The sequence below is a fragment of the Papilio xuthus genome, unplaced genomic scaffold (genome assembly GCF_000836235.2).
Source record: "Papilio xuthus unplaced genomic scaffold, Pxut_1.1 DF826938.1, whole genome shotgun sequence".
Lineage (NCBI taxonomy): Eukaryota > Metazoa > Arthropoda > Insecta > Lepidoptera > Papilionidae > Papilio > Papilio xuthus.
The window spans coordinates 1689012-1709043 of record NW_013531711.1 but is presented as its reverse complement, the minus strand read 5'-3'; the positions used below and the strand labels follow the sequence as shown (position 1 = coordinate 1709043).

The 20032-nt window shown below is 32.7% G+C and overlaps 1 protein-coding gene and 1 pseudogene across 1 annotated transcript; one reads left to right on the top strand and one right to left on the bottom strand.

Moving 5' to 3' along the window:
* The first annotated feature begins 5828 nt into the window (after window positions 1-5828).
* Window positions 5829-9680, top strand: LOC106121655 (uncharacterized; annotated as a pseudogene).
* A 1263-nt stretch (window positions 9681-10943) lies between these two features.
* Window positions 10944-15965, bottom strand: LOC106121654 (mitochondrial genome maintenance exonuclease 1). The gene is made up of 5 exons (XM_013317371.1): window positions 15630-15965; window positions 14876-15316; window positions 13034-13247; window positions 11926-12273; window positions 10944-11178 (listed from the first exon to the last, which is right to left on the bottom strand). The coding sequence occupies exons 1-4, from the start codon at window positions 15826-15828 to the stop codon at window positions 11937-11939; spliced, it is 1191 nt and encodes a 396-aa protein (XP_013172825.1). The 5' UTR covers window positions 15829-15965; the 3' UTR covers window positions 10944-11178; window positions 11926-11936.
* Window positions 15966-20032: the final 4067 nt, after the last annotated feature.

Sequence of the window (20032 nt, the reverse complement as noted above, 5' to 3'; positions counted from 1 at the left end):
ATTATTATAAAGCAAGCTTTTTACTAAGCTAAGTTGTTTGAAAGCCACAAAGTGTTTTTATCCGTATGACGTCTCGAAATTCATAGTAAATACTGAAAAACGAATAGCAGAGTTCAACGCAGTAATAGTAATAAAATATTCAAAAGTGCTTTTACATGTCTTTGGTAAAGTAATTGATGTTACAGAGAAATAACACAGTTTAAGAAGTAAGAAATCCTTAATTTATTCAACTACTAGCTGTCGCCCGCGACTACGTCCGTGCGGAATCAGAAAAAATTACAAGTAGTTTATGTGTTCTTCCAGGCTATATTCTACATGTATTATTATATATTTCATCAAAATCCGTAGAGTCGTTCCAGAGATACCTTCAAACAAACATCTATCCATCCACCTAAACATCCGCATTTAAAATATTAAAATGAACGTTGGATACATGTACATATGTAAATCGGAAGTCGAAAAAACCATTGGTACATGGCGGGATTCGAACCCAGGACCTGCTGATTGCAAGTCAAGTGCTTTACTCCTGAGCCAGGCTCCGTAATTGCTTACTTTATTCAAATTGAGGAAGAAAAAATATGCAAAAATGCTCGAAGTGGAACATTTTATAAGTTAAGTCTATTGAACATCAATTTATCATCTACAACGGCGGTCGAAGCTTAATAAAGGTTCTCCATATTTTAAGAACAGCTCCTTATTTTAAAGTAAAACCTAGCTCAAGTGTTCTTGACGTAATTGACTCAATTCACTAACTTTGCAATGCAAATTATTTTATATCAATAAGCGAAGTATGAATTAAAATTATTTGAATTTTAATTAAAGTTATGTCTAGATTATGTTCATGCTTTCATTGATAGATATAAAAACACAACTAACGCCCGTAACTCAGAATGGTAGGCAGTGATTAGAAATTTCTAGATGCGGTCCTGACACAACCCCGTCGCCTCTTACTTTTCATTCTCTTTGAAAAAAAAGCGGCAAAAATATTTTAGTCTATTGTTTAAAAAGCGAAATGGTAGGGTTATACATATATATTGGTCTGGCAATTTGTTCCATAAAATGTATTATAAAATATTTAAAAAATTTATATAGTCCAACTAAGAATAAAAAAATCCTGACCAAGGCCAAATGTAAGCAAAGAAATTAGTTCGATTTATTTCCCTTTAATGTCATATTTGCTTTGTGTTAACGTTTATTGAGATGAGTTGGGGCTGCTTAGGAGCGGTTGAATTTCTCAAATTGAGCGAATATTTGCAGCATTTCTTGTTTGGGGAACCTCTGGAATGGAACGAAAATTACTTAAAGACGAAATATTTGTATTGACTTCGACCCATCGATGCAGACTTTGAGGTATAAACTATTTAAGAATATTTATATAAACAGGATATATCCATTATTTGTGCCCCCATCACATACAGCGTAATTAAGATAGGAAAATACTATTTTCTATAAAAGATTAATGACTTGTTATTTTTTTTATAACATAAGTTGGCAAACGAGCGAGCTGCCACCTGAAATCGCTGAAATAGCGAAGTGACCGTTGCCCATAGACATACGCAATTGCATATGCGTTACCTACCTTTAATCGACGGAGGAGAGGATGGACAGAAAGAAAATATTTTCCCTTCCCATGCATCCTCTCATCCGGAAAGTCCACTTCCACTTCTCATCCTTCCCTTATAAGAAAAAGGGTAGGAAGGGAAAGAGGACTATATTAGTTAGTTGTTATTCTGGCTTTCTACATTTATTTCTATTTTTAGACATTAATTAACTACAATCCTTTGGCGCGAATGGCGCGCTTACATTGCAAAGTCAAGTGTCAGAATGATTACTGACGGGACATAAACGTTAACATTTATTAAGTTTAGTGTTGTGCCAGTACACCGGCACAGTGTCGGATTTTCTTCCTAACATGATATATAAAATAATTAAATTTAATAATGAAATCGTTATTCAACACGATAAATCGTTTATGTTTACTCCTTGAAATATATCAAAGTATACACAAAAGCAAAGCCCTTCGTCAGTAAATTGACAAATATTTATGATGTGAAACGTACTGAATAGGTTATTTGGCTGCGGGGAAGGAACCTCTACTATACACATTTCCCCATTTATTTTCAATTCACTTTTTGACAGGACATTAAAATGATGTATGCGGACAAAGAAAACGCGGTTGTAAACAGTTCCTGAACGTGGCAAAACATTTAAATCATTTCTATGGAAATATAATTCGAATATCACTTAGTTTATGTAATTTAAAATACAAATATATTTTATATGATATTTTAAATTTGATCATATTCTATTTCAGTTTGTAGGAGGTTAAATTCTATTGCTCTTTTACTTTTCTTGTAAGAAAAGGGTTGGAAGGGGAAGTGAACTTAAAGTCAGAGATTTATAGGCGGAAATATCCTCGTTCGATATGTCTCCTCTTCTGTCCATTTAAAGTGGGCAACGTATCATTCGTGCTATCTTTTATTTTTTTGGAGATGTTTACCGGCCGTAATCTCTTACCATTTTAAGCATAATTTACTTGTTTATCGACCTTTAGTATGAAAGATACAATTATTAGAACAAAGGTGAGGTTAGGTTACTTAACGGCTTTTGTTATCTTACTCATATAATTACGAATGTTTAAATGGATGGATGTATACTTATTGGAAGTTATCTCTAGAACCGCTAGACGAATCCTGATGATATTTGGCGTACATAAAGAACATAGTCTAAAGGAATACATAGATACATACATGATCGCTAGTATGATATAATGTTCATTACTTCGTCTGTTATCTCAAAGGTCAAGTGCCAGTATACAGACATTTTCTGTTCTCAATACTCTTGTAATAAATAAAATATTCTTACTGTCAATAACAAACATCTTGCGGAAATCGCCATTCTATTATACTAGCTGTAGCCCGCGACTCCGTTCGCGCGGAATTAAAAAAAACCTAATAAGTAGCCTATGTGTTCTTCCATGCTAGATTTGTTGTACATGTGAATAGAGTGAATAGGCACATACTAAGCTAGCGCGTACCATCTTTCGGCCAAATCTCCACTAACACCAGGTGGGATCGTGGTCAAGCGCTGGCTTATCAAACGTAAAAAAAAATAAAAAAAAAATGTGTGCAAACTTCCATTCGTCTAACCAACTAAACATTCGCATTTATGATATTAGTAAGATTTAGGTACGTACATATGTACGTTGCGAAACCATATCAATTGCGAATACAACAAAGTTGTTAACTCATCAACATGTTGAAATTGTTATATGGGTCAATAACAATTTATTAACCACATATATTAAAATTTAAACTGACTGACTATCTGACAACTATTACGTACATACTTAACCAATGGACCTATTTATGTCAAATATATGTCATAGTCATGGTCAAAGAATTAGTTTAGCTGTCCAAAGGGGGAACGCTGCCAGTATCTTCGGGACCTTGCCTAAGGGGACTCCTTTTAATAATATATTTTAGTAAATTATTCATTTTTAATATTTTATTTTATATCATAGATTTAAGACTATTCGTTAGATTCTTTGTTAGTTTATTGTATGTCATAGTTAAATCATAAAATCATTCATCATTTGGGGTCGGCACACAGAGTTTTAATCTTAATGTTTTGACTTAATTTTTTGGCCGCCCTCCTTCCCGTCACCAGCCCTACTTGGGAGAAATAATTTAAAATATTTATTAATAAATATTATATGTATTTAGTATGTTATTAATTAATAATAATAGAGACATGAAATTTCGCATAGGAATTTATGTTATAACATAGGCGATCATTTTTTTTTAAATTAAAAAAGAATTTAACTAAAAACCAAAACACTTTTTTAGTACCTGTTTTGGGTTTTTTGAAAATTCTATCTCAACGCGTGTGACGTCGCGGACCACAGCTAGTTTAATTATAATTTTATTTTAAGGGTATTCCCCGCTTGAATTCTGTCAGTCAGCGATGTATTGACAAAAACATTAGGGTAACAATATTGATGATATTTTACTTAGTTTAAAATTTATTAAGAATTATAGCTGTTCCTCCTGTTCCGCGACTACGTTCCTGTGAAATTTTTAACTGGATACGATTAATTATTTTTGTGCTGAAAAGCGAAATTTCAAGTATTTCTGCCGAAGGATTAACGTTGGTCCGCATAAAATTTAGATCCGCACTTTAGACTTTTAGATGATGAATTTAATAAAAAAAATTTGTCCTCGCCTACGTAGTTAAATTTCTATGCAAAATTTCAAGCCTCTCGACCCAGTAGTTTTGGCTGTGCGTTGATAGTTGAGTCAGTCGATTTAATTTTTCATATAATTAATAGTATAATTCAACTTTTATTACGTCATGAGGAGGAGGTTATTCGTGTAACCATTAGATCATTATATTGCAGGGTTATATTTGTCAATTCTAAATATACATAAACACCAGGATAGATGAAGGACAACATATTATTGAAAGCATTTTATATTATAAAATTATCCTTATATTTTGCTACAAAATTATGCTTACCCTACATTTGACATGTAAAACATGTACAATAAATGATGATATATCATAAATGAACTACAGGATGATCCAAACAGTACGAATTAATTGATTAATTAGCCGATATTGAGGGTGACATTCGGACAATTATTACTGCCTTCAATTTTAATTTAAAGATAACCTAACACCAAATTATCTTTGACAAAACAGAGATATTTTTTTTTTTATAGTATAAGGTGGCAAACGAGCGAGCGGCCACCTGAAATCGCTGAAATAGCGAAGTGACCGTTGCCCATAGACATACGCAATTGCATATGCGTTGCCTACCTTTAATCGACCGAGAAGGGGATGCACAGAAAGAAAAAATAATTTCCCTTTTCATGCATCCTCTCATCCGGAAAGTCCACTTCCACTTCCCATCCTTTCCTTATAAGAAAAATGGTGGGAAGGGCAAGATGACTAAATTAGGCCTCTGGGACGCACACTCATCAGACGAAACGCGGAATTGCTTCCACTTCACGCCTGTCTTCTGTGTGGTCTTGGTATTTCACCTGGCGAGCCGGGCCAATTCGTGCGAAGATGTCAAAGCGGGCTCTACCACTGTTAACAATATTAAACTGAGATTTCGGTCTCGGAAACCCAGGGTAAGTACGATCACATCTGATATATTAAAACCAACTTACAAATATTTTATAATACGAGTAGATCACGAAATTGATAAAGTGATGCATTGGACATGAGTTGAAAAGTTGCATTACTTCGTCAGTTTTTTACAAAACAGCAGAGTTTTTTTTTTACTACTACTAAATAATTTCGCGATTATAAAATGGACAATTACAGTGACACTTGTATTTGTATTTTTGTCTCTATTTTATCAAAGAGAATGTAAAAGATGGCAATATGTAGTAAAAATTCTACTAACATTGGTTTTAATAAAATTAATCTAGTAAAATAAATTATTTGTGTATTCATTTCTTTACTATTTATTTAATATTTTATCTTACTTCTTACTAATATTATAAATGCGAATGTTTAGATGGATGGATGGAGGTATGGATGTTTGTTTGAAGGTATCTCCAGAACGGCTGAACGGATCTAATTATGTTTTATTTTGTAATTCCGCGCGGAAGGATTCACGGGAGACAGTAATACATCTAAAAAAAATTAATACTAAGTGTTACGGGTGATCTATTTAGCATCGATTTTTTCTGCTTTGTGCTATTATGTCTATTCTTATTAAAATAAATCCTATCTTCAGTTTTCTATAAGTTGGTTGCATTAATTCTCTACATGTCATTTTCATTTACTGCAATGTTGCAACATCCTGTATGTTTATAACAAAATGGCGAACATATTATATAAGAGAACAAAGTCTTCAAAATGAGCACTGTTATTTTTATCGTGAACATGTCTTTCAAAGTAGTTGTTGTCGTCTGTCTGTGTAAGTTAACCTAATATAATAATTAGTCCATTAACTTAATTTAAGGTTATCATTAAGAAATATTGTTGATTTTTTGTTCTTTAACATTTTTAATACAATCATTATAAGAAATTTTACTTTATTATTAATAATGTTAATCTATTGACCGAAGTCAGTCGTTCAACAATCTTCCTTAGTGACAATTCAATGTGATGAACTTACGCTAAGGCATTTCTTTAATTCCCAAATAAAATCTCTTAAAATATGTCATTATTATAATGTGTTATAAGCAATTATAGTGTGTTATTACTGTGGTCGCTAATAGGTCGAAATTCGACTATAATTCATATTCAAAGTTTTTGACTGGTTGCATTTAAATACTGGCCTCGTTCTCGTCGCTAATCACGCAAAACAAGATGAACGTTGTCTCTTAGCCGGTATTATATAGTTTTGCTCGTCGTATCTGACAGTCGTGGTCATTTTTTACGTAACCTTTTTTTTAAAGAGGTTAATACGTAACCTAACCTAACCAGTAATTCTTTATCTACGTGGAGTATTATGGAAACAACTATCTTATTAAATTTTGTCTACAGGCATTGTCACAGCGGCAGCATCAAGACATGTCAATTTCTATAGAAGAGACTACACTTACTTCGAGGAATACGATGCATTCTATAAATTACACTGGGGTAAAGGAGAGAAAAATTGGCAGGAAGGTTACTTAACATGTGACGATGAAGGTGCTCAGTTATTTTACCCTGCTAATGACGAAGAATGGCGGGTTGCTGCTAACCTCACCGAGTCAGTGGTCGACTTGGAGCATATTTATGTGGGTGTCCATGACGAATTTGGTCGTGGTGATTTCCTTACCACCGATGGTAAGGACATCTATAAATTTTTACCTTTATTCCACACATAATGCAATCAAAAATATTACCGTCATCGTGAACCGCAACTGTCTTCCAGATTGATTATTTCTGTTATTGGCCTATACCCTACGGTAGGGGTAGCGAACCTTTACTAATAATAATTTTGATTTTGTGATAATTGGGAGCCCTAACGTTCGACATTTACATTATAATATCAACTTCACAATGTTTTTCGTAGTCAATCTTAACATTATAAATGCATAAGTTTAGATGGATGGTTGATTGTTAGAAGATATCTCCAAAACGGATCACCGGATCTCGTTAAAATTGGGCATAGATATAAAACATAGTCTGAAAGAACACATTGGCTATTTATTCAGTTTTATTTAGTACCGCGCGTATTGAGTCGCAGGCAATAGCCAGTAATTAATATTGTGACTTGTGAAGTATCCATAATACTGTTTCGCGAGCCAGTAATAGCACGCCTGCTATTAGTTCGCTATCTCTGCCCTATAGATTGACCGTGTAGATTACTCGTTAATGTGTGGTTCTATTGGAATTATCACCCATAAGGCAGCCTATCTTTGGTAACGGCAGAAACAAAAGCACTGCCTTCTTCTTCGTATTCTTCATTACGGAAGGTCATGCTTGTCTTGATATGCTTTACCCACTACCAGCACTACCTACTCCCCCTACATAACCCTTTATTCCGTTCCACTAACAAGAAAACATATTTAAATATAATTAAGAAAAAATATATTACGAATAAAATACATTTAAATAATTTGACATTTCAATTCCAATATGCGTTCATAAATTATACTAATCTTTTACAGGACGTTTTATTCCAGACCTTTCTCATGTTTTTGATAATGAAGATAACACGCGGCCAGCAAACTTTAAGTGTGGGCTCATGTCTGTCAAAACAGGCACAAAAATCATGATCTCCTGTGAACTACGCAGACCTTTCATTTGCAAGAAATTAAACAACGAAATTTGTCCAACTGCTGACTCAGGTACTTTGGTTTGAGCTAACATTACCGTGACATCTACTTCCGAAACATATTGTAAAAATATCATCAAGTCTTCCTTTCTCGTAAAAAAAAAACAGAAATAAAAGTATTATATAATTTTGTTTTGACATAGAAACAAGTTGCATAGAATTAGAAGGATGACAAAAATATGTTTAAAGTGTTAGGAAGAAAATCCGAAAATGAGCCAGTATTTTTTTTTTATAGTAAAATATTAGCAGATTTTTTTTTGTGTAAATTTACTAATATTTTTTTTACCATTCCAACTAAGCTCTAGGCTTGTGCTAGGATATGGTTTACGACAATAGTCGAATGGCGGGATTCGAACCCCCGACCTCGTGATCGGAAATCTGTACCCTTAACCATTGCTATTGATTCAACACGAGACTTATTAAATATTGACGTCTGTGTCCCCTCACTATTCATTCTGATACTTGACTTTGTAACTAAAGCACGTCATTCGCGCCAAAGGATTCTAACTAATAATGTCTAAAAAAATAGAAATGTTTTGCAGTAGAAACCCACAGCAAATGTAGAAATAAAATACAATAAGTAACTTGGGCGCAATTTAATTAGTCGATAATACGGTCGTTATGCAGGGAGTCGATGCAAGCGTCTTTTGTGGCTCAATTGAAGAGTACAATGTGAGGTTATTAAAAGTAAGGACTATCGCCTACGCATGCGGGCCCTACCGACCAATGTGAGTTTAAGTTCTCGCATAGCGATCGCCATGGCACTGTATAGTAACCGAGTTATCGACGACTGAGACTGCGTCATTACTCTCTACTAGTCTTTCCCAAAGTGGGCGATAACGCCCCCTTGTGGGTGCTGCAGGTTTCAAGTTGCGGTTTATAGTAAAAGTTTTGTTTAGAATTCTCCGTTAATATATATATATATATATATATATATATATATATATATATATATATTTCACAATAAGTAATAAGTTTAATTTGGAGTTATAGTGGTTTTTAAATATGTGAAAATATGGGGGGCGCTAAAAAATATTTATTCTCGAAGTGGGCAGTAGACAAAATAAGTTTGGGAACCACTGCTCTATACTATCATTGCCCGGCACTTTGTCAGCACGGGGTTAAAAAAGTGTCCTTAATATTTTCCACTTTCCGTCAAAATAGGTCCAGGATAACCAATGTATCATGTGTACGAATATTGATTGTTTTCGATATTACATAGCTTATTTGACTGACCGTGGGTTTCCGAGACCAAAATCTCCGCTTAAAACATATTCTTGTTTGTTTTGTAAAACATAATGACATGGACATGTTTTATACAGAGATTTTCGTCTCGGAAACCAAAGGTGGGTGTTGTGGTTAAGTTTATCGTTTTTTATTTGTTTTTAGATTACTTTTACTCAAAAAGATTAAAAAAGTTTTAAATTTAATAAAAATGAGAAAACTTGGGCAAACGCTATGCACACATGCATTATGGAAGGTGGGGTTTTGTCCGATTCCATAATAAATACCGATATAAATAATTTAAACACGTGAATGCGGCAAACGGTGTTATTCATTGGCTTTCGAAGTATTGAGGGGAATAATATTTTTTATTCAAACCGAGGTGAGTCTCCAGATATGGAACACTAAAAAAATACACAAAACATTTTCGCGCTGCTAAACACTCGCTTTATTTTACCAAAATATTGTTTTTTATACTTACAGGGCTAAAAATCACCTTTTCCCGACAAGATAATTATGAGCACTGCGCTACAGTAACCATAAACAATGAAATAAATACAAGTAACTGCGAAGAAACTCGACCTTTCATATGTGAAATGGAAGTTAACAAATAGATTTGCACATCATTCTTTACAAATGTGTATGATTAAAATAAATCTTTGATAAAAAAGTGGTGTATTAATGTATTCTGATGTAAAAGCAGCAGTTAAATTAGCGCGAGTCGTTCCGCAGCACACAATGTTAGGTGTGTTGGGGTGCGAGGGGAGGGCACAGCGCAGCGCCAATGACATTTGACCGCCAAGATATTTGAAAAGAGATATATAATTTTATGGTTTTTATTTCCTTTATTGGTTCCTAAGGGTATTCGTCTATGACTTTCAAATAACTCAGCAAATAGTCAGTTTTCATTGTTTTGGAAGGGGAAAATGAATAGCAGATCGTCTGACATTAATTATCCGACGCCCATGGACATCTGCAACACCAGAGGAACCGCAGATGCGTTGCCGACCTTTAAGGGAATTGTTTGCTCTTTTCTTGAAGGACCCTAAGTCGTGACGAATGTATTTTTTAAATTCCTAAAAATATCAAGAAATAAATAACACACACAAGTAAAAATAAAAATTTACTAATTTTATTGTGATTTACTTTTAATGATACAATAATTGAATGGTCGATTGAGTTTGAACTTTTAAAAATAATATTCAGCTTTGACATTTTAGTATAGAGGTTGTCAAACACCGTTTCGGCTCGGAACATCGTACGAGTCGCTGGGCAGAACACAATGTTAGGTGTAGCTGGGTGCAGGGATACGGGCGGAGGGCAGAGCGTAGAGGACCTTGAGCCACCAAGATATTTGAAAAGCTATATACTAATATAATTAAACATTATAAACAACCAAATATACACGCATCAAAAGCTTCCGATAGTTGGTATAATTATTGAAAAAAATGCCTCTACAGTGTTAATTATAAGTCTTGTTGAAATTAAAAAATTGAGTCATTATTTTCCAAGACTAGCTTTAGCCGGCGTCTTCGTCCGCGCAATAAAAAATATTGATAAACATAGCCTGTTACTGTGAGAACATAGCTTTCTAAAGGCAAAAGTAGTTTTGAAATCTGTCTGGTAGTTTTTGGGTTAATTCGTTACTTACGAAAAAATACGAATATTTCCTTCTTTTTAGTATAGATAGGACACATTTTTCACTTCATGAAGATAAATTTTGCAATAACAGTATTTCTTAGCGGTTGCAAACTTTTTTTGATGTCTGTATTTCAATGTCACTCTGCGATTTTATACTAAAAAAAAACTTAATTGTCTATGTTCTACATCTATGCCAAATTTCAGCAAGATCCATGCAGCCATTTTGGAGATACCTTCTAACAAACATCCATCTATCTAAACATCTGGATTTATAATAGGTGAATTGCTTAAGCAAATTAAAAATAAATTTTTTATTGTTTTCTTTTAATATTTGGCGACAGTATGATATGAATTGTTTTGTGCGATTATTTTTTTTTTAACACAATATAAAGCGTAACAAAGTAATTTAAAATCAATGATAAAATTTAACAAATGCTAATCTCTATAAATATAATTAAATGTCACAAATCAATCTTCAATCAGTTCAGTCCGTTTTCATCTTCACTCAAACATTTCTTGACTTTATGCTAGAAATATTAATGAAAACATTAAAAAACAGCAATTTAATGAGATTATAACAGGAGACTGACAGTAGGTTTCCGAGACCAAAAGCTCTGTTTAAAACAAATTATTATCTCTGTTTTATCAAAGACATTGACAACAATGACAATATATTTCATACAGAGATTTTGGTCTCGGAAATCCATGGTAATTGGATCACTCTTGACCACAATCGTCAAAATTAATTCAGTTGTATAAGCTCTGAGCCATCAAAATGTAACTAATTTATACAATACTAGCTGTCGCAACTCTATCTGCGGGCACATAAAAAAAATTACTAGCTTATTTGTTCTTCCAGACTATATTCTATATCTGCCAAATTTCATCAATATCAGTTGGACTGTTCCGGAGATACCTTCAAACAAACAACCATCCATCCATCTAAACATTTGCATTTATAATATTAAGATAACATAAAAAGTGTAAGTATTTGAGAACTTAGACCATCCTACTATTTTAAATGAGAATTTTTCAAAGGATGGATGGATGTTTGTAAGAAGGTATATCCAGAATGACTGAACATATCTCGGTGAAATTTTGCATAGATGTAGAACATAATCCTGAGGGACATAAAGGCAAATAATTATTTTTATAATCCGCGCAAACGTAGTCCCGGGCAAAAGCTAGTGCTCGCCAGCTCTTACACCTCAAAGCTAATAACAATATACATCTATTGAGTGTCTCGGGCACTAATCATACTACTGGATACATACCTTATGCATAATTAGAGATTCCCGATATCCTCTTCAAATAATCTTTTCCCACCTTTGAGTAATTTTTCGGAATTATCACTGTATTTCTTTGTGTACTCCTCCAATCTGATCAACCATTGGGCCCAGTGTTCTCGCAGTTTGTCAGTGGACAGATGAAACACGTCCGCTTTAGAGCCATCAGTATAAGCTATAACTAATAAAGCATCTCGTACACTTAAATGCTTGTAATTAAGATCATTACAGACCGCACCAAAGTATGCTGCCAATTGAACTGGATTGTCATATGTTAAAGATATCGCTTTCTTAAGCTTATCTGATTTCTTCCATTCAATAAGTGTAGGCCTGTCTCTGGAATTGGAAAAATTCAATATTAATTTTCAGCCTGCTCTTTTCCCAATAAAGAGTCACAGTATGTGTTAAAAGTAAAATAAATTATAATGAAAATTATATTAATTTTCATAATAATTTCCATGATGTAAAGAACTTAATGATGCCTCTCTATGATTGTGTCAAAGTTAATAATTGAATTCATTAATTCAAATAACTTAAACAAATTACTCAGTTTTGGTCTCAGCCCAAAACTGGACTTAAAAATTATTTAATACAAAACTTTCATCATCATCATCATCAGCTCACTATACGTCCCCACCGAGGCGCTCGGAGCCTATCCAAGTTAAGGGTATATGGCCATAATCAACCACGCTGGCCAAGTGCGGATTGGTTGACTTCACACATATCTTTGAATTACTTCTCAGATATGTGCAGGTAGCATCACGATGTTTTCCTTCACAAAACTTTGCACTATATAAATTTTTGGATGCAACAAAGGTGTGCCTAGACCGCGCCAAATGGAAGTTGGTAGCCTAACCCTCTGTATGGTCAAGTTATCTTCATTTGTTAGATTTCAATTTTGTTAGGATTAGTTAATACTTACTAATATTATAAATTCGAAAGTAACTCTGTGTCCTTCTTTCAAGCGAAAACAAAATCTACTGAACAGATTTAAATGAAATTTGGCACACAGATAATGTAGAACATAAGAAAGGATATAGCCTTAAGATTTTTTTACAGTGAAAAAGGGCTTATAATATATATGACCAATACTTACTCATAATCGGCTATAGCATCAAAAATCCCCCTGTACTTCAATACAGGATGTACAACATTTGATTCAATAGCTTTGGGTGATGATATGCTCTTCAGTACCTCACCCACAGACACCCATACTGGTTCTACATCTTTTTCAATCCTTAGTTGACTGCGGGGTTGTGTGAAATAATTCTTTAATGTACTATGGAATTTAGTACCAAGTGCTAATTGTGCTGAAAAATACAAAAATCACAAATAAATCTTTTTCTTCTTAATATAAGTCTTGTCAATATAAAGCGTTGTCACTACTGGTATTATGCTTCCATACTTCTCTATCAGCTGCCATATCTAAAATCACTCCCTTCTTCGGATAACCTCTTTCACACAATTGCTCCATACTTTCTTTGGTCTTTCTCTATCTTTAAATAATTTTTAAATGTTCACTTTTAAATTTAGATAAATAAATACATGAGTTTGTAGCCAACGTTAGTATTCAATAAGTGATGTAAATAGAAATAAATGAAAACTTGTTTGATATATCTTGTAACCTGTTTATATAACACTAGCTGTCGCCCGCAACTCCGTCCGCGCGGAATTAAAAAAACTATTGGTCACAGCATAATATTATATAGCCTAAAGCCTTCCTCTATAAATGGACTATCCAACAAAAAAAGAATTTTACAAATCAGACCAGTAGTTACAGAGATTAGCAAAAACTTCCGCTTTATAATATAAATATAGATACAAATCAATTTTAATTCTTTTGATAATATATTATGTTTCTAATATTATAAATATTAATGCTTGGATGAATGGATTAATGCTTGCTAGATGGTATCTCCGGAATTGCTCAACAGATATGGATGGAATATGGCACAGATGAAGAACACAGTCTAGAATAAAACATAGGCTATGTATGATCCCATAAATGTATACAGTTTACATGGGATGAGTTTAATTTAAATATTTAGTCTTCTTCTTTTAATTACTAGTGGACCCCATCATTTAATTTCGATGATTTCGCCCACAACAAGGTTGAAGGTAATTGAAAACGTAAAAAGAAAGATTAAAAGATGTTTACTCAATAACTGAACAACAGTTCAACACAGTCTTGAATGACAAATAAGACATTTCATTCTTTGTTTCATTCTGAATAAAAGAAATGCGAGCAAAAGCTAGCATTACAATAAATTCTATAAACTTAATGCATATTTCCTCTAAGTAAAAGTAATGTACTTGTTAAAAAAATAACTTTATAGCCATCACCTTGACCTTTCTTGAACTAAATGATAAGATGAATTGTTGTTTCAATAAAACGTTTTTGTATTGTATAGTGATTTATTTTTCTTTGATAAAATAGTACAGATAAGTAATCTTTCTGTTTGTTTATATCAACAAAGAATTCCATTGTGACATTTGCATTTACATATATTGCCATCTCTGTTTTTTTTTCAAAGAAAATGAAAGGGATGACAATATATACTTGAAGTGTCACATATTTATATTTTTTAAACTTTCACTAAGGAAATAAATGCAAGGAGAGCAAGCCAATCAAGGTCTTTCATAACAACATACATTTTAATATCCTAACAATTTGAAAGACTTGGTATTAAAGCCCTTAGATGTAATATACTTTCTAATTGTAATCCAAAGGAAATTATACTAAATTTACTTCTATTTAATATTAGACAATAGAACAAATTACTTATTATTATATATAGCTTAATCACCAAATTATATTTTAGATGCAAGCTTTATTGGACTCTAATAAAGTCCAATTGTATTCTAATTGTTTCTATCGCAAAATGAAGTTAATCAATTGAGTGCATTAATAAATTAATAAAATTTGTGTTGTAAATACCTTCATAAAATCTGTTAAATTCATCCAAGCCCATTTCAGCTATCCGTTCCTTCTTCCACTTTTCTAATGCAACTCTTGAATCATCTGTCATAGTCTTATTTAAGATCAGTGTAACCGATGGGTACTGTTTTGCAAAATCATTTTGATGCGGTTTGATTTGAAGAATCTTGTCTTCACTAACATAGCCAGTTTCAGCAGCTGAACTTCTTGCAGTGTTACTCACAGCAAATGTTTTTATCCCTCTAAGAGCATTGTTGTTTAGTAAAACTGCAGCGTAGTTGATACAATTCTTCGTATTTTGCCACATATTCCTTTTAAAAATCCCAAAAGTCCGATCGTAATTTAAACAACGAAGCACATGTTCCGAAGCACTAAATTTCTGCGTACTTTCACTTGATACACCCGCCTTGTTGTTTTGATGTGACGTTTGGCTATTTTTAGCTGGAACAAACAGAATATTTATCTACGAATGTCTAAATACGAGATTGCGTCTCTAATAGGATAGGCGCCAGTGTCATATGATTCGACAATTTATATTGGCACAAAATAATTGTGGCTACATTGTTTATTAAATAAATACCTGGCTAGCTGACAAGACTCGTGCGACTGATCGGAAATATGTGACAAAACAAAAACAACTTAATATCGCAAATGTCTCAAAGCCAAGAAGTAGGAACTATATAGGAACTACTTTTATGGAAAGAGAACTGCATTTTATTACAAGGTTGACAAAGCTAGAACACGGAATACTCACTAGACTTTTGCAAACGAGTTTTCTTTGGTTTCTTCCTATCTAACAATGGCCCGAACAATTCCTTGTTCTCTTTATGGTATAGTTTTATTTTTTCCGCGGGGTTCAAAATAGAAGAGGATTTAACCACTTTAGTTCGGATAAAATCTAGTTTCGTTTGCACAGACGCAACACGGACTATTATACGATCCGGTCGGAGCATTGCTTAAATCGTATTCAAGATTAATATTTCACAAAGTTCACGAGATTTACAAGTGATAAATAATATCACTCAAAGGAAATGAATTCAAAATTCAAAATTTGTCAATTTAACCTTTCTGCCAATCACTGACCAGTTAATCAATTTCTCATTTTATTATTTAAAAATTTAAATGAATCAAAAATAGAAATTAAAATAATGGACCCAGATTAAATATAATATAAACTTATTAAAAACATGCTTATTTGGAGTATATTTTAAAGGATCAGATGGGGAAACCTGTGAAGGAAAGGATAGGGCAGAGAAAATAATGGAAATAATCTCAATTGTCTTGTGATTTTGAAGGAAATGAATTGTGATTTTATTGTTGATTGACAAATGTTATTAAAAATTCTAGATTATGTACTCTGTGGTAAAGTTATTAAATTCATTATGCGCCATCTATACGTATAAAATAGTAACTTTTTGTCTAAACAAATTATAACACTTCTAAAATGAATACATAGATGTCTCTCATATTACCGATTTTTTATATTTTTTTGGAAAAAATGAATCGTTTTTATCAAATACTTTGTACTTTGCATAAATGTATGCATACATATATAAATATGAAATAGAAATCCGTAATAGCGTACTAGGCGTGTTGTTATTATTAAAAATCACCAATGCAGATGTGAACGTAAACAAAACGTATTGGAGCGGTATATTCTAGCGTAATTTGTTCTTTATCACAATTGTATAAAGTTCAGAATGTTTAATCGTGTAATGCACGTGTTGCAAGCGACTGCACTGCCTTCTTTCATCTTGCGCCGTGCACCGACATCATACAGATTCCTTCCTGTATTTACTAAATGTAACATCATTATCGTAAAAATATGCGCCGAAAGCGGAAGACATGGTTCATCTTACTACACTAAGTTTGTGGGTTAGTGTACATGTGGTGCAGTTTTAATTAAGTAAACTGAGTGTAAATTACGAAAGTCATAAAGAAAATGCTTTCGTTATACTTTTAATATGATTAACTAAATATAAGTTGGACCTAAAGTATCTTGAATTGTGTTTAAAGCAATAATAAGAAGTCTGTGGTGATTCTGATACTCTTTTTCTATTTTATTTTATGATAAGTGGCAAATGAGCAATTGATTTCGTCCGAACCCGAGCATAAATTCGCTGAAATAGCGAAGTAACCGATGCCCATAGACATCCACAATTGTAAATGAGTCGCCATTTTCCATTTACAGAGTAAGGGACGCTCAGAAAATAAGAAAACTAAAATAAATATAAGTTTAACATAATAATAAAGAATATTGAAGATCGAAGAATAACGAAAAGGGAGATAAAATAAATTGAATTCCGTTGACGAGTTCAGAAGTAAATCTGCCTGTAGGCAAAATCCAATCTCAAACAACCATCTCGTTAAGGAAAAAAAATGTTAAACCTCCGAAACGTTTTCCATTAAATAAACGAGAGATAATCGTGCGTAAATACACTGATATGGCTAAGTATGCGAAATCAACGTAAGCGTAACCAGACACGTTATTACAATGAAGAATTTGCAAGATTAGGGTGCAATTCCACTTAGCGCAAAGTGTAGAATGAGTGTACGGTCACAATGGTATAGATACACAGTCGAACCAGAGAATATACAAAAGAGTGTAGAAGGTTATATAGGTTTCTCTCTAAGCAAAATTTCTTCTTAATTTTCTTGCTTAAAGTAGTCGTTCGTTGGGATCACGACTATTATTTATTCACTTTCACCTATATTGTGTAGTCAAATTATTAAATTCTGTTTCCACTTAGAATCGAATATCGCGTCTTCTTCATCTCATGCCTTTCCATTACTGGAGGTTGGCCGTCAGTTCAGCGAACCCGAATATCGCAGCAAATATAGCGTGCAAAGACTTAATAGCATTGTGAGAGTCAAATAACGTTTCACCTAAATAAATTGGAAATACACGACTGCATATAATTAGCTATATTAAATTATTTGACTAATTATAGAATATTTGGATGTATGGATGAATGGATATTTGTTAAAGAGTATATAAATAACGGCTCTACGGATCTCGATGAAATTTGGAGTGGATGTAGAACATAATCTAGAAGAACACATCGATTACTTTTTAAATTAGCGCGGACAAAGCGTTCGCGGGCGACAGCCAGTGACACAAACATTTAAAAACATTATTCTTATAAAGGCAAACAACAACGATTACTCGTTTTCGCTTTTTAAGCTATTATATAAACTCTTTCTTGTTATAACAAAGTTAAATCAGTCTACCGAGCTTATAGTTGTCGAAACTTGGTTCATATAACTTCTCAAATTTAAGTTTCCTCATGGGGACGATGCAGTGGAACGGATCGCATCCGTGGACATGAAAATGCACTCGGATAATATTCTAGTCTACGAACGTCGTAACATTAGCTATATTTAATACATTTAAGTATTAGAAATAGAACATAATTCAGTTAAAAATAAAAAAAAATCTTAGCTCCTAGACTATAATCTTATTATTATAGTCCAGGAGCTAAGATTTTTTTTAAAAAGATATCTTAGAATACAAATATCTTCTTACTAATATTATAAATGCGGATTTTTGGATGGATGAATGGATGTTTGTTTGAAGGTATCTCCAGATATCTCTCTGAAATTTAGCGTAGATGTAGTACATAGTCTGGAATAACACAATTAAGTTCATTTATCCTCGCAAGCGCAGTCGCGAGCGATAGCTAGTGGTTAATAAAGATGATTCATAAATTATGCTACCATTAAACTTAAGAATTTTACAATTTTCCGGATATTGAGCAATAACTTGGTAAGATCTAACTTTTATCTGCTTTGTTCTGCTATATTTTTTAATACAATAGTTTTTGTACAGGGAAATAATCATAAAGAGCTGTCTATACAATAGTTTTTTTTTTACAGGTCACAACAAAACCTAACCAAAAACGAAGTTTTAATGTTTGTGTTAAAAGTAAACGACGTTCCTTTCGAATATAAAAAGAAAAAATATATAAATATAATGAAATATCCAATTCTATTAATAAAAAGGCGAAAAATGAAATATTCACGAAAATTGCTTTTTAGACAACCGGAAATTGAAAAAAAAAACATCCGCCTCACGTCAAAACCAAAACATTATGAAATGTTAAGTAAAGAATTTTAAAGATAGAAGTTGAATGATGTTTAGATTCACAATTTTCATCAAATATTAACTTCATATTAATTTATTCAAATTAAAGACGTGTAGACAGGACAACGTCGGTCGGGTCCGCTATAATCTTATAAATTAGTTTTTCGTTATCAGCTATGCAAATATATATACAGACACTCAGTTTTTATTGATACGTATACAAAATACTACATTAAGAAATGTTATTCTAATCAAAGAAAAGTAAATTCCTAAAATAAATCAAGCATTGTTCTTATAAATCTTGCCCTTGTCATTAATTTTGCTGAAAGAAAAAAGGATTCCCTAACTGCTATGAATAACAATTGGGTCACGTACTAACATCACAAAACATGCTTTGTTTCAAACTTTTTGTATAATATTTTTAAACATGAATCGTCCTTTTATTTTATAATTTACAAACGTGTAACAATTGCCGCATAATATTTTTACTCGTATACTTGCACGAAATCTTAGCGCGGGGATCAGTGGTGGACTATCACAGTTTTTTTTGGTATTCAATGTTCTTAAGTTGTACCATACTCTTTCAGAAAGTCAAATTATGTGAAATTTTGTCATACATTGAATAATGGGACGCATTCGTATAATTGTTTTGTACCAACATAATGACATAAGTTGTTAAATCAAGTCACAGGTTATAAAGGATCTTAATAAATTAATAACATAGTAATCTACTTAAATTTTAACTTGAAAATATTGTGTAGTATTTTTTAGCTTAACTAATTTAACCTACTTCGTACCTCAACAATATCAAAGTGGGTGCCAACTTTTCTGCAATAGTTCCGTTGATAATATAACTTTCGTACATATTCAAGTAGATTCCACCATTATTTCGGGTCGTGACAATCACCTAGAACGGGCTTCCTGCATTAAAAACTTTTCGTCTATACACGAACACCTTGCTTTACGTAATTGAGCTTTTTTAAAAAGTTTCGTATTTTCGTCGTGCCTGAAATCGATAGAGTACTACAAAAAAGTAACTAAGTTCTATTAAAGATTGGCGTCCATATTTTTAT